Source organism: Hypanus sabinus, chromosome 8 (genome assembly GCF_030144855.1).
Source record: "Hypanus sabinus isolate sHypSab1 chromosome 8, sHypSab1.hap1, whole genome shotgun sequence".
Taxonomy (NCBI): domain Eukaryota; kingdom Metazoa; phylum Chordata; class Chondrichthyes; order Myliobatiformes; family Dasyatidae; genus Hypanus; species Hypanus sabinus.
The window spans coordinates 108,867,859-108,884,537 of record NC_082713.1 but is presented as its reverse complement, the minus strand read 5'-3'; the positions used below and the strand labels follow the sequence as shown (position 1 = coordinate 108,884,537).

General features: G+C 42.2%; 1 protein-coding gene across 2 annotated transcripts in view; it reads right to left on the bottom strand.

The window, feature by feature from the left end:
• Positions 1–16,679, bottom strand: part of pawr (PRKC, apoptosis, WT1, regulator) — a 171,068-nt gene that overhangs the window by 153,347 nt on the left and 1,042 nt on the right. For both annotated transcript variants that reach the window (XM_059977574.1, XM_059977572.1), the window contains exon 2: positions 16,013–16,629. In XM_059977574.1, the coding sequence (XP_059833557.1) occupies positions 16,013–16,519 (507 nt within the window). In that variant the 5' untranslated portion in view covers positions 16,520–16,629. The remainder of the gene's footprint in view (positions 1–16,012; positions 16,630–16,679) is intronic.

The following is a 16,679-nucleotide window of genomic DNA, read 5'->3' as shown; positions in this document are numbered from 1 at the left end:
TGGCAACACAGAAGTGTCGTGGTTAGCGTAACACTTTACAGCACCAATGATCAGGATTCAATTACTGCTGCTGTCTGTAAGGAGTTTGTACCTTCTCTCCGTGACCTCGTGGGTTTCGTCCCATGTATATTCCAAAGATGTACAGGTAGGAAGTTGTGGCCATGCTATGTTGGTACTGAAAACGAGGCAATATTTGCAGCCTGACCCCAACACATCATCAACTGTGTTGGTCATTAAATCAAACAACACATTTTACTGTATGCTTCGATGTACATGTAACAAACATCAATGCTTAATCACTTTCCTCAAGACACAACAGATTAAAGACCCTGTCAGCTGTGCTCAGTAAAACACTACGATTAGCACACATATCTGCAAAGAATAAGGAAGGATCTCATTGAAACTTATCAGATATTGAACAACCTGAGAGTAGATGTAGGGAGGATATTTCCTCTAGAGTCTAGGACCAGAGGGCACAGCATCAGGATAGAGGGACGTCCATTTAGAACAGAGAGAAGGAAATGAGGGTGGTGAATCTGTGGAATTCATTATCTATGGAGGTCACTATTGGGTATATTTAAAGAGTGATAGGTTCTTGATTAGTTTGGGTGGCAAAGGATACAGGGAGAAGGCAGGAGAATGGGATTGAGAGGGAAAATAAATCAGCCATGATGGAATGGCTGAGCAGACTCAATGGGCCAAATGGCCTAATTCTGCTCCGAAGTCTTATGATCAATGTTTCTCCCACAGACCACCCAGATCCTAATGGAGAGATTCAATGAAAAGACCAACGTCAAATGAGTGTGAGTAAGAGAGCAAGAGAGTAAGCGCACGAGTGTGAGTGTTTCCTCCCACATTCCAAAGATGTACAGGTCGGAGTAAGTAAGTTGTGGGCATGCTATGTTGGAGCCAGAAGCATGGCTGTTTGTAAATGTATAGTTATTCATCAATTCTATTGTATTTCTTTTACTGCCCAGTAAATGCCTGCAAGAAAATGAATCTAAAGGTAGCATTTGGTAACATATATGTACTTCGAGAATAAATTTAGTTTGGTATTTGCATGGTGCCCCAGCACAACCTCAGACTGTGTTGGTCTTTGACACAAATTACTCATTTCACTGCATGTTTCAATTTACATGGGATCAAATATAGCTTATGGTTCCTCGTCTTTATCTTTATATTTCTTTTTACGACTCAGTATTATTGAGGAGAGAGAGCCAAACCACCGATGATGTGTTGAACGAGTACCGACTCAGTCAAACATGTCTGCCAGACGCCAGCCATCTTGGCTACAGTGCTGGTGATTCAATGTAATGCTTTGTTGGCGCATCACTGCTCCTTGTTTTCCACATCTTGTTCCATCTAGCAGTGTACCAAGCTGGCTTATGACAACCCCAGGAGAACATGCATTTCTGCTGTACATGCACACAGTTCTAGTCAGAAATTATACATTACAACGGTTAACAATATGCAGAATTCTCAGCTCCGCCAGGATATAAACAGCTTCAGGCAAACAGTGATTATTTTTTAATATATTCATAAGCATAATGTATTTACAGCATAATTAACTGTCACCATGAGTCAGAGACATACATACAGCAGGGAAACATGCCTTTCAGCCCAACCAGTCCATGTTGACCAAAATGTGAGGAGGATGTACAGGTGCCTGAAGACAGTCAATGCTTCTTCCCCTCCATTATTAGATTTCTGAACAGTCCATAAACACTACCACAATATTTTGTACTCTCTTTTGGCACTAATTACTATTTTTTCAGATATTTCTCATAGTAACCCATTAATTGTAACTCTGTTTCCCTCATGTCTTAGGTGGTGAGGATTCATCATTAAGAACCCTTACAATCCAGACATGCCCTCTTTTCCTTACTACACATTGAGTGTACAGGAGCCTGAAGACCCACACTCAATGTTTCGGAAACAGCTCCTTCCCCTCTGCCATCAGATTTCTGAATGGTCTGTGAACCCAATAACACTACCTCGTTATTCTTCTTTTGCAGTATTTATTTTTCCTAAATTATGTCTTGCTCTGTACTATATACAAAAAAATTCACAACATAGTGATAATAAACCCAATTCTGATTAAGATACTAATCCTATTTGACTAAACTAGTCCCATTTTGCCTGCATTTGGCCTATATCCCTCCAAACCTTTCCTAACCATGCATCTTCTCATGTGTCTCAAGTCCTGTCTCAACAACTATCTCTAGCAGCTCTTTCTGCATACTGACTCCCCTCTGTGTGAGAAAGTTGCACCTAAGGTTCCTATTAAATCTTTCCCCTTTCTATGGACTCTGTCTATACTTGATGCCTCAGTGAAGCAGCCAGCATAACCAAAGATCCCACCCAACATGGATATTCTCTCTTCTTAGCCATCCCATCAGACAGAAGATACAAAAACCTGAAAGCACATACCACCAGGCTCAAGGACAACTTCTATCCCACTGTTATCAGACTCTTGAACAGACCTCTTGTACGATAAGATGGGCTCTTGGCCTCACTATCTATCTCCTTATGACCTTGCACTTTATCATTTAACTCTACTGCACTTTTCAGTAGCTTTTACAATTTATTCTGCATTTTTACTTTTTAACCTTATTCTACCTCAATGTATTATGTAATGTTCTGATCATATGAACAGCATACAAGGCAAGTTTTTCACTGCATCTTGGTACATGTGACAATAATAAACCAATTCCAAATACTTATGGCACCTATTTCTTAATGTCCCCAACCCTAGGAAAAAGACTGCACACAAGCCCCTCAGAATTTTATATCTTCCACTTTATCGTTTACCTACTCAACAATTTTCCAGTAGCTTTTGCGCTTTATTGTGTTGTTATTGTTTTAATTTATTCTAGCTCAATGCACTATGTAATGCTCCGATGCCTAATGTAATGATCTAACGTGTATGAACAGTACACAAGACAAGCCTTGCACTGTCCCGGTGAAGTGACTCAGCCTGAAATGTCAACTGTTAACTCCCTTCCAGATGCTGCCTGACCTGCTGAGTTCCTCCAGCATTTTGCGTTGCCTAAGCTTTTAGCTAGATCTTGGTACATGTGGCAATAATAGACCAATACTAATACTTAGTCAAAGGAAAAGTTATTCTCAAAGTATGTATATGTTATCAGATGCTACCGCTTCTTCCCCCACCCCCAGGAAAATACTGCATGCATTCTATAGATGATTTCATACATCTCTAAAAGATCACCTCACATTCTGCTACCCTCTACAGAATTAAGTCTTAGCCTCTCAACCTTACTCCGTAACTCAGTCCTGGCAACATGAGAATTAAAAGGTAGACCCTCAGCTCCTTAAGCTGGTTTTGCCTTTCAGTATGATCATGGCTAATAGTGTACATCAAGTTAAAGGTTACGTTTATTTTCATTCGGCCTTCCACACTTATAATGCCAAATGAAGAGAGGCTCATCAGGACCACATTGCACAACACAGTACCATATAACTCTCATGCAACACAAAAATATTATCACAAATAATAAAATGTGAAGATCCTAAAATTGAAAACTATGATAAGTCTTGTACAGATTTAAATTCCAAATGTACCCATTGTGAGCAAGATGCTATAATCGATTCTTGTGTCCAAAATATTAAATATCGAATATTGACTGCCCAAGAGTAAAATCTCAAGTTTGGCAAAGCCAAACCACCCTCCTTCTTAGGCTTCTGTAAATATTTTTTGCTTAGTCTAGGATTTTTATTCTGCCACAGATACGAAGATATTTTAGAGTCAATAATAACAAAAAAAGATTTAGAAATAAAAATTGGTAGTACTTGGAATAAATATAAAATTTTGGGTAACACTATCATCTTAATAGCATTAATTCGACCAACCAATGACAAAGATAGTGGAGACCACCTGGTAACAAGTTGCTTAATTTGGTCAACTAAAGGTAAAAAATTAACTTTAAATAAATCCTTATGTTTCTCGGTAATTTTAATACCCAAATAAGTAAAATGATCTGTGACAACTTTAAATAGTAAGTGTTTATAAATTGGAACTTGCATATTTAATGGAAATAATTCACTCTTATTAAAATTCAGTTTGTAACCAGAAAAGCTACTAAACTGAGCAAGCAAGGATGAAATAGCAGGAACAGATCTCTCAGGGTCAGATATGTATAGTAACAAATCATCAGCATATAATGATAACTTATAAGCCCCTTCCCCACGGGTAATACCCAAAATATTAAGTGATTCATGAATGGTGATAGCTAAAGGTTCCAAAACAATGTCAAATAGTAAAGGACTTAAAGGACAGCCTTGCCTCGTAACTCAGAATAACTGAAAAAAAAGATCTTTGATTATTGGTGAAAACCGAAGCCAAAGGTTTAACTTTTTCTTTATCTAAATTGAATAAACAAATAACTAATCCCATAGTTAAACATACATTGCGAATATGATTTCAATTTTGTAAATTTTTTGGCTTGAATAAGTTTATCCTATCAAGCCCTATTATATCTAACTTTTTCTTTCGACCCTCTTTTATGGATCAAGCCTTTGTATTATGGAAAACAAAAGGTATAACATGTTTTCGTGATCTATTTTTAGATAATAGTCTTATGTCCTTTGAACAGCTATCTAATAAATACAGTTTACCTAAAACTCATTTTTTTAGATATTTGCAAGTTAGAAATTTCTTGAATAATATGTTACAGTCTTTTCCAAAATTATGTCCAATGGACATTACGGAAAATTTTTTAGCTCTGAATCCTTGCCAGGAGGGTTTAGTAGCCATCATTTATAATATGATCATGAAAATACAGCCAGAAGTATCAGAAAAAATTAAGAAGGAATGGGAAAAAGAACTTCATTGTCTTATACCCACTGAGCAGTGGGAGAAAATTTTACAATTAGTCAATTCCTCTTCTATTTGTGCTAAACATGCCCTAATACAATTTAAGGTTGTACATAGGGCTCACATGTCCAAGGATAAATTTGCTCGATTTTACTCTCATGTTAATCCAACCTGTGACAAATGTCATTCTGAAGCATCTTCATTGATCCACGTTGTTTGCAAAATTATCGTAAAGATATTTTCGGTACTATTTCAACAGTTCTGAATATCAAATTGCAACCGCATCCTATTACTGCAATTTTCAGTTTACCAATGGTGGATAATAGTTGGTTATCCCCCTCAGCTCGACGGATGATTACATTTGTTACATTAATGGCTAGAAGATCTATTTTATTGAATTGGAAAGAAATTAATCCTCCAACTATATTTCAGTGGTTTTCTCAAACTATCTCTTGTTTGAGTTTAGAAAAAATTAGAAGTGTTGTCTTTGATTCTTCAGTTAAATTTGAAGAAACTTGATCAGTTAAACTGACTTTTCCTAAACCCTGCTTCTATTATCCTTAATTATTTGGATGGAGGTGCGGAGTTATTGACCCTATTGTGTATATTTGACATAATGCAATGGCCCATGTTGGTTAGGGCTTTTTTCTTTTCTTTTTTGGGGATTTTTTTTTCTCTTCCTATTTACTCCTTTTTTCGCAATTACTATGAGTTTGGGAGGTTATTATATAATCATCTATATGAATGTATACTTAACCTATTAATTATGTACTTTCAAACTCTCTGTATTCATGTTTCATTTATGTTTAAAATTAATAAAAAGATTTAAAAAGAAAGAAATAATAAAATGTATTCCAGAAGATTGATATTTAGAATAAGGTGCATTTGCAAAACAAGTTTAACAAGTAAACAGTACAATGTTACTGGCACTTCATATGTGATTGGGCCACAGAGGTGACAGGGAGTCCAGTGGTCTCACAGCCTGGGGAAAGAAGCTGTTTCCCATCCTAAACAGTCCTTGCCCTAATGCTACAGTTCCTCCTGCCAGATGGCAGAAGGGTCAGCGAGATCGTGAGATAGATGAGAGGGGTCATTGATAATGTTTAGTGCCTTGTCAGAATAATGTTTCTATCGCCCCCCCCCCCCACCAAAATGACACCATTTCTCCCTCAGACACAGCCAATTATTGAGCGGCCACAACCATTGAATCAAGGAATTTCTAGTCATCATTTCCAATGGCCAACCACTAACCCTGTGACTACAATCCCAGCCCCACGCTCTCAACCTTCACCAAGACCCTCCATGCTCAATCTATCAAACCAGCTCAAAAGCTTCTCCCAGTGAGTATTATGGGCAGCATAGTGGTATATGCACCACTTCACATCGCCAGCAATATGTTGGGGTTTGGTTCCCGTTGCTGCCTGTAAGGAGTCTGTACACTCTCCCTGTGACCATGTGGGTGTCCACTGGGTGCTCCGGTTTCCTCCCACATTCCAAATACACACAGTTTAGGGTTGGTGAGTTGTGGGCATGCTGTGTTGGCACAGATAACGTAGTGACACTTGCAGGCTGCCCAGTACAATCCTGACGAAGGGTCTCGGCCGAAACGTCGACAGTGCTTCTCCTATAGATGTTGCCTGGGCTGTTGTGTTCCACCAGCATTTTGTGTGCGTTGGCAGTACAATTCTTTTTTTTTAAACTTTTTTTATTGAGTTTTCAAATAATTACAGAAAGAAAAAATATGTAAAAAAAAGAATATATACCCTTCCCCCCTATAGAAAAAAAAAGAAAGAGAAAAAAAGAAAGAGTGCCTGGATTTCGGAAGATCCCCACATGCTCCACGGAGTTCGTAATAACTTTAGTATATATATTTATTTCTTTCCCCAAATAACCAATTTTTATATATAAATGGGAATCTAAATGGATATGGGAAAAGAAAGAATCTCCTATATTTAAAAGCATTTGATTGATTTATGGAATAAGATAAATGTTGATGATGAGACAAAGAAATCTTTATTAGCAAAGAGATCTTTAATTCAAAATAGACTTATTCCTCTTACAATGGATAATCAACTTTTATATAATTGGCTTCAAAAAGGGATTAGATATATAGGAGATTGTTTTGAAGGAGGTATATTAATGTCATTTGATCAATTAAAGAATAAATATAAAGTATCAAACAACACTCTTTTTTGTTACTTCCAATTAAGGGCTTATTTAAGAGAAAAATTAGGTCAAACAATGTTATTGCCGAAACCTAATGAAATAGAAACTTTAATTCAAAAAGGAAAGACTAAAAAATTTATTTCTTGTATGTATAGTTTGATTCAAAAACAGGCAATTAAACAAGGAGTCCATAAGTCAAAACAAAAATGGGAAAGTGATTTGAATATTAAAATTGAAGAAACAAATTGGTCAAGACTATGTCTTGATAGTATGACAAATACAATAAATGTTCGGTTAAGATTAGTACAATGTAATTTTTTACATCAATTATATAGTACAATCCTTATTGATTAGATTTGACGCAAATGGTGCATTTCATTAAATGTTTCAATGCACACAAGACAAATAAAGCTGAAACTTTAATAAATAAAATTTGTAAGGATGTTGCCAGGACTAGAGGGCCAGAGGGGAGGTTGGCCAGACACTGTCTATACTCCTTGGAACATAGGAGATTTAGAGTAATTCTATAATGTCACCTCTCAAATTATGAAGGGCAGAGATAAAGTGGATGGTAACAGTCTTTTCCCCCAGGAAGGGGAATCCAAAACTAGGGGCATAGGTTTAGGATGAGAGGGGAAAGAGTTATAAGGGACTTAAGGGTAACTTTTTCACACAGAGAGTGGTGACTGTAAGAAATGAGCTACCAGAGGAAGTGATTGAGGTAGGTACAATATTATCTTAACTTTTACATTTTAATGCATTTTGGCCCATCCAACACCTACTAGCCCACTCACTTAACTTCCACCAGCTACCACCAAGCTGAACATTCAATCCTTTTCAGTTTTCTGTCCTCTATCAATTCTCCAATCAAATGAAATTCTACCTCAAATGAGGCCCTGAAAAATCAGATTGGCCACATCCATGGAAGACTTCCATATCACACAAGTCAGCTTCTTCCTCCTTACAAAAACACAATTTTGCTTTCAATAAACAAAGTTGCTTAAATTCTGTTGTGATCTTCCAAGTACTCTACCACTAGATCCTTTTATTTAAAACCTTATCACCATTTCTTGATGAAAGGCTTCCTTCCCACAGCTTATTCTGAACCCTGCCTCACTTTCCATTATCTTCTCTTTCTTCTTCCTGTCCTGAACGGATTTTGACCTACAGCAACCGCTCCAAAATCGAGTACATTTCATAGCACATAGCACTGTGCAGCCCTTCAGCCCACTGTATCGTGCTGACCTTTAAATCTACTCCACAATCAATCTAACCCTTCTCTCCTACATAATCCTTCATTTCTCTATCATCCATGTGCCTCTCCAAGTGATTCTGAAATACCCCTAATGTATCTGCCTCTACCACCCTGGCAGCACGTTCCACACACCCACCTTTCTCTGTGTAACATGGCTATGTCTGATATCACCAATGCCCCCATTATATTAGCCATCACCACACTGGCCACCCATTTAATCCCCTTCAAGGAGAATGAAAGATGATTTAATAGTGGTGTACAAGATGATGAGAAGATCACTGCCAGTGCATCCCCAATGATGCCACCTCTTCATCCAGGTATCTTCTCCAGTCTTTTTTCTCCTGATAATTTCAATGACCAATGTCCTGCTCTGTCATCAGCTCTTTAGCTCTCCATTAGCCCTGCACAGGTTGCACATTTTAAAACAGCCACAAATTATTTACTAGGTACCTCCTTATTCCCAATACTGGGAGCAGACTCGATGAGCCACTGGCCTGGTTCTGCTCCTATGTCTTGTGGTCTATTACAGCTTCCCCATCACCCTTTCCTAAAAGACACATTCACTTTTCAATTCTTTTATTTTTGGGGTGGCACAGTAGCATAGTGGTTAGTGTAATGCTGTTACAACATCAGTGACTCTGGCTTTATTTCCCGCCATTGTCTATGAGGTGCTTGCATGCTCTCCCGGTGACCATGTGAGTTTCCTCCAGATGCTCTGGTTTCCTCCCACGTTCCAAAGACGGGCAGGTTAGCAGGTTAATTGGTTGCGTGGGTATAATTGGGCGGTGCAGGCTTATTGAGTAGAAGGGCTTATTATAGTGCTGTATCGCTAGATTAAAAAAAAACAGGATCTATCATCAAGCCCTACAGCACAGAAACAGGATCCTTACTGAACAACATCCCATCTAAGATGGCCTCATTTGCCCACATTTGGGCCATATCCCTTTCAACCTTTACTACTTATGTGCCTTTGAAACGTCTTTAAAATACTGTATCTGCCTCAATTACTGACCACCCTCTGGATGAAAAAGTTGTCCAGCAGGTTCTTTCTCAATCTCTCCCCAAAGAGTTGGTAAATTCACAGGAAATGTGCATCTTGTCTGAAATCTTGCTCGATTACTGCTCGTGGCTTTATTACATTTTTTTTGCTTATTCTTTGCTGGTTTCTTTCAATCCTCAGCTCTCAGAAATAGAAAAGTAACTGAAAAGCTCATATTTTGTTGTGTATCCTAAATTGTAGTGGTTTGCAGCACAGAACTGATAAAAGTTAATAACTTCCTGGAGCCTGAAGATAATCCTGCTGGAGATTATCCAACTGTTATCGCACTCTCTTGAAAATATTTGTATTTCAGTATTGACAAGTTTGATGACCACTCGTCTCACCAAATTAGAGTGTCTAAAACTAAAAATGCTGGGAGCACCCTGTAGAATAATCAACATCTGTGGAGAGAGAAACACAGTGAACAATATTCTCACTGCCTTGATAAAGCAGCCAGTATAATTAAAAACCCCACCACCCCTGACATCCTCTCTCTACAACTGGGAAGATACAAAAGCCTGAAAGCACATCCCATTAGGCTCAAATACAACTTCTATCCTGCTGTTTATGAATAAATGGTTCCCTAGTGCGATAAGATGGACTCTTGACCTCAATCTACCTCATTATAGTGTTGCACCTTATCTACATAACCACATTGCACTTTCTCTGCTACATTGCACTGTAGGGTAATGTAATTGGAGGAAACGTACACAATTCACAACCACCACTATTGAGTTGGGGTTCCCTTTAAGAGGCAGGCCAGACGAGATGGCGTATTGTGTGAAGTTCTATTACCACATTTTTTTTGTGTTTGGTCTTTGGAGTACAATAGACAAGTTAGAAAAAAAATAGAAGACCTGCAGCACAATACAGGCCCTTCGGCCCACAATGCTGTGCCAAACATGTACTTACTTTAGAAATTACCTAGTTGTTACAGTTTTTCTTAAATATAAAATGTCTCACATCGGCTTATTTGCAAAAACCTATTGGTGACGCCGATGCTCTTGGACGACTCCGGAGTTATTGAACAAGTCAGCCAATGCAGTCGCTTTGAAACTAGCAAAAGTTTTGGGACCAAAATGCCCTCGCTTGCTTTGTACAAGCCGAGGCCCAATTTGCACTGTGAGAAATCGCCGCTGACCACGCCACATAATTCTACGTGGTAGTATCGCCCAGCAACTGCACGGCAGTGAGAGTGGAGAGTCTACTAGAACAGCCGGCTGAACACAGTAAATACCGATTGCTGAAAACTCAGCTTTTACAGACTTTTGGACTATCACAGTCTGAGCACACTTACTCTCCTTACTTGCTGGGCTATCGGTGCTAATGGACCACATGCTGTCACTCCTGGGAAATCACCATCCTTGTTTCATTTTTTAAAAACTCTTCATGCAGCAATGCCTGATCAAGTTCACACAGCCCTCACTAATACACCTGTGAAGGGCTATAGGGAGTTTGAGAAGATGGCTGATAGTCTACACTCAGCCAGGCAGCAGTGCATAATTCCTCTTCTATGTCTTGCCTCACTAAGCCCAGTCAGCTGTGAAACAGACTACATCGGGTCTGTGTTTTCACCAAGCTTGCTTCAGTATGAACACAAGGAAGTGCCAACAGCCTTGCAGCTTCGACAGTGCCAGCGCATCAGGACATCAGACATCTGGGAACGCCATGGGTTCCAGCTGCCAGAGACATCTACTGTTCATTAGACACCCTTTCAGGGTGACGCTTCCTGTGTGATCCGGGTGCTCAAGTGAGTGTGCTGCTGGCATCGCCTATCGATGAGAAGGCAAAGAGCGAGAAATCCTCGCTGGAGGCCGCCAATGGTAGCAGGATCCAGGCTTATGGGACACAACCAGTGATGCTCTGCTTCAGTGGGTGATGTTACACACAGGACTTTGTCCCGGCTAAGGTGGCTAGACCCCGCTTGGTGCAGATTTCCCGTGTACCAAAGGACTGTTAGTCGATCTTAAGAACTTACCAACTTGTAGATGTCAAGGACTTTACCCTGCCTCCCCAGTGAGTTCCCCACAATGACTCTGTCAAGCGCATGCATCACCACATGTGAGTTAGGCAAATTCCCAAGCCTCACCAAGTCCACGTTCTCCACTACAATCACAAAACAGACTGTAGACTGGAGTGCATAGACTGGACCCAGAAATGCTGGCAACTGCAAAGACTTGAGTTTGCCAACATGGGAAGACGTGGCACTGTACGCAGATTGAATATCCCCTGGGCTTTGCCCCTCCATATGGTCCCCAAGTCTGATGGTGGTCACCGTCCATGTGGTGATTCAGATGCCTTAATGAGGCCACTACCCCCGATTGTTGCCCTGTCCACATATCCAAGACTTTTCACCACGTTTAGCCAGAAATTTAATTTTTTTCCAAAGTCAATTTAGTTAGGGGCTACTACCAGATTCCTGTGTGCTCGGAGGGTATTCCCGAACACCCCATTTGTGATAACCCAATTTGACCTCTTTCGAGTTTCTGCACGTGCCATTTGGGCAGAAAAATACAGCGCAGACTTTCCAACAGCACATGGACTCTGCACTAAAAGATTTAGATTTTCTTTTTATTTACCTGGATGACATACCAGTGCATCCAAATCTGAACACATATCTCATTCCCGCACACTTTGAGTGCTGAAGCCAACATGGGTTGATTATTAACCCTGCTAAATGTCAGTTTGGGTTGTCAATCATTGACTTTCTCAGTGATCACATCTCCACAGAAGGTGCGAAACCCCTCCCATCAAAAGGAGACACTACTATAGATTTCCCACCACCCCACACTACTAAAAAAACTACAGGAGATTATAGGGATAGTGAATTTCTATCACCATTCCACTCCATATACTCCCCCTGTATTGTACACTTACAGGTAACATCCCTAATCAAGTGCTTGGCTGATCAACGGACATGACCAGGGCATTTTATGATACCGAACAGTGAGACTCTAATAGCCCATTCTCCCCCCAATGCACCCACAGTCATTGCCCCTGATGCTTCAGACAACGCTGTGGGTGCTGTGCACGAACAGCTGGTTGGAGGCGTGTGGCAGCCCTCACCATCCTCAGTCAGCAACTCCGACCCCCCAAAAGGAAGTACAGCACGTTTGACTGTGAGCTTCATGCACCTTCTTACCATGGTGGACCATATCACTAGGCAGCCAGAGGTCGTCCCTCTAGCATCGACTAAGACTGCACACATTCATCAGCACCTGGGTTGCTCAGTTTAGTACTTAGTGCAAGGGTCGGCAACCCGCGGCTCCAGAGCCGCATGCGACTCTTTCATCTCTGTGCTGCGGCTCCCCGTAGTTTGTTAGTTTTTGAAATGTAATTCGAAATTTGAAGATTATGGTGATCTTGTACAATCTAAAAATGTTGTGGAGACCCCATTTCCTGGCACATCCGAACCGGCTCACAATTAGCCACTGTTCCGGCTAAGGGAGATAGCCTACGGGGGTTTGTGAGTACGTGTCTTTTGGAGCATCTGCACCCACGGGGACGGGTTGAGGGAGGCTTTAAGTCAAGGCTGTTTAGTTCGAATAAAGTTACCTTTGACTGCAGTGTCTTTATTTTAGCGCTGCGTGTAGCGCTACACCGCTACAACGTGTTTTTTATCGCTTTTAATATACATCACCACTGCCAATGCCTGACACCCACCAGTGCGCGCTTTCTTTTAATTCTTCGATCCAAGGTAGGCTACCTGTGGAGTAACCTTTTTTTTCGGAGTTCAAAATGTTTTTGTTGCATGCAGAAATGTAATTTCGTTTTCTCTGCAGGAGTTCATCAATTTCATAAATGCAACACATTATAGTTTGTTTATACATAGCATAAAGGCAAAAAAAACTGTTGTATGCAGTGTTATTTCATTTTAAATGTCAAATGGGTTTTGTGGCTCCCAGTGTTTTCTTTTCTGTGGGAAATGGGTCCATATTGGCTCTTTCAGTGGTAAACGTTGCCGACCCCTGGTTTAGTACCTTATCTGATATTTCCCCTGACCACGGTCATCAATTCACTTCAGACCTCTGGGCCACGATGACCCAGAACCTCGGCATTAGGCTACATCACACCACAGTGTTATCATCTACAGTCTAATGGCCTATGCAAAAGGTTTCACTGCTCCTTAAAGGCTGCTCTGAGGGCTTTCTCATCAGATGATTATCTCCCATGTGTTCCTCTGGGGCTCACAACTGCTCCAAAGAGGACTTCCAGTCGGCCACAATTGAGTTGGTATATGGGCAGCCATTACAAGTGCCACGTGATTTTATACCTGACACTACGACCATTTGGTTGGCCTCTCAGCAGGGTTCCACACTCCTTAGTAAATTCAATTCCTTTGCACATAGACCTACTTCCCATCATGGCGTACAGCATTCTTGGGATCCTACATGCCACCTCGTTGGTTTTCATCCATCATGACACACACCAACATCCCCTTAAGCCTCCCTCACAATGGCCTATTCCAAGTTTGGGAACAGAGAAAAAAAACTTATCATAGGTAAGCGAAGCAAACCCGAATGTATTTCAGTAGATTGCCTTAAGCCAGCACATGAAAATTTGGAGGATTCTACTATCATGGCCCTGCTATCATGACATGACCATTGACCAATGCACCTCTGGGGTGAATCAGAGGCCTCTGCCATTCCTCCAGCCATTGACAAAGGACTTGAGGTGGACAGCTCATGCAAGTTCCAGATAGGCTGATAATGCTGGTGAATTCTTGGGGGGGGGGGGGGGGGAGCTGCGTAGGGTAATGTAATCGGTGGGAATGTACAGAATTCACAACCACCAACATTGAGTTGGGGTTCAGTTTTAAAGGATGATTGGACATGATGACATATTACATTTAGTTCTATTTCCGCGCTTTTTCTGTTCAGAAAAACACAGCAAACAGGTGAAAAGGAATTCATCAACACAAGAGATTCTGCAGATGCTGGAAACCCAGAGTCACACTCACAAAGTGCTACAGGAGCTCAGCAGGTCAGGCAGCCTCTATGGAGAGGATTAAATAGTCAATGTATCTGGAAAGGACTCTCAGCCCAAAACATCAACTACTTATTCCCCTCCATAGATGTTGCCCGACCTGTTCAGTTCCTCCAGCATTTTGCATGTGTTAAAACGGAACTCACCTGGTGCAAGGACAGGACTCAACACCATAACCAACACAAACACAGAGCAGTACAGCCATTTGGCCCACGATGTCTGTGCTAACCATTATACTAATTTAACTAAACCCATCTGCCTGTACAAGGTTCATATCCATCCATTCCTTCTGTTCATGAGCCTATCAAAATCTCTGAAATGTTGTTATCGTACCTCTGCAGAGCACATTCCTGTCCCTCCTCGCTGTCTGTGTAGAAAATATTTGCCTTGCACATCTCCTTTAAACCTCCCCCCCCCCCACCCGAAATGCACGTCTTCAAGTATTTCCACACTGGAGCAAAAACAGACTATTCTATTTATGCCTCTGATAATATTATAAACTTCTATCAAGTCGTCCCTTAGCCTCAGACACTCCAGAGAAAACAACCCTTATAACTGATACCCTTGAGCAGCCCCTCCACAGCCTCTACAACTTTCTTGTAATACAGTGACCAGAAATGCACACATTACCCCAGACATGACCTAACCACAGCTTAATACAACTGTAATATGACTTCCCAGATGTTATTTCTTCCCCCAGGCAGTTAATCTAGCTGGCCCCCACACCTCCCTTTATCAATTACCCCCTCTCACTGCAAACGCATCACCAAACACACAAAATGCTGGAGAAACTCAGCATGGAAAAGAGCAGAGTCAACGTCTCAAGCTGGAAGGGTTGTCCTGCCGAAGGGTTTCAGCCCAAATCGTCGCTGTACTCCTTTCCATAGATGCTGCCTGCCCTGCTGAGTTCCTTCCCGTTTTGTGTGGGCTGCTCAGATTTCCAGCATCTGCAGATTTTCTCTTGTTTGTAAACACATCAAAACATTTTTCCAACGCTAAATACATGCTGGTATTTCTCTATTGACACACATTTTGTTCCATATCTGTACTTTAACCACTAACTTTATTAACTTTTTTAATTAAAAGCATGTTCTATAAAATTCTTTATAAGTGAATGTTGTGTTTTGTTGCACATCCACCCTGACCAACACACCACAGCAATTTCTAATACATGTAAATCTGTGTGGTGAATAAAGTTGATTGTTGATTGTGAAACTCCATGCCCTGACTGATGAAGTTCTTTACCATCCTACCCATTTTCAATAGTGTTGACTTCAGCTCCCAAGATGCATCCATCCCTGCTGTCAGCTGCACGCATTCCTCCCAAGCGCAATCCTTGTCCAAACTCCATCTGCCCTCATTTCCAAAACGATGTACATCACAATGCATCTTTTGACAACCTTCCCCACTATTTGTCCCCATTGTTGCCAATATCTGTGTCGGCTACAAACCTGGACCAACCAAACCACATTTTCATGCAATTTACAGATATTCAGAGGTCCCTGTGGAATATCACTGGTCACAGGGATGCAGTTAGAGTAACACGGGGGGGGGGGGATCCGGGGCGAGTGGGGGGGGGGCGAGTGGGGGGGGGGGATCCGGGGCGAGTGGGGGGGGGATCCGGGGCGAGTGGGGGGGGCGAGTGGGGGGGTGGGGGCGAGTGGGGGGGTGGGAGCCAGAGGGAGAGGGGGGTTGGGTCGGGTCTGGGGGAGAATCCGCAAGCCGCCCTTACCTCCGTCGAGGGGATGTTGACGACCCCCGTAGATCTCCTCTTCTCCCTCAGTTTCCGTTTCTCGATCTGCCCCTTGCCCTTGCGGGCGCTCGGTCCCGAACTTTTTTTCTCCTTGTTCTTCGGGCAAACGGGAGGCGACGAGGCGGCGGCGGCGGCGGCGGCAGGAGGGGCAGAAGGCGGCGGAGGCTCCGTTTCAACACCGTCCGCCGCCGGATTCCTGGCGGCACCTTCGCCGCTTCTCGCTTCCTCGTCGCTGCGCCGCGCTGCCGCCCTGCCGCCGGTGCTCGCCGTTCCCGGCGGGACCGCAGCTCGGTCGCCGCCGCCGCCGCTGTTCAGCTCGGCCACCGGCGGTGCGGAGCCGTTACGGTTGGTCCCGGCATCGCAGTTGACGGAATTATTAGCGCCGGTGGCGGCAGCGAAGCGGGCGCGCATCTTCTCCCTCTTGGCCTTCCATTCCTCCAGGAAGTCGGTAGTGTTCCCGGGAGGCCGGTAACCCCCGCTCGCCATCGTCTCAAACAAGCACGTTCCTCTCGCCGGCACACACAACAAAAACTTCCACAAGATTTGGGAAAAAGTTGGGGAGAACTCCAGCGTCGCCTCTGGCGGCCCGGAGCAACCTGAGGAGACAAAACAAATAAGGAGACGAGTCCTTCACCCGGGATATCCC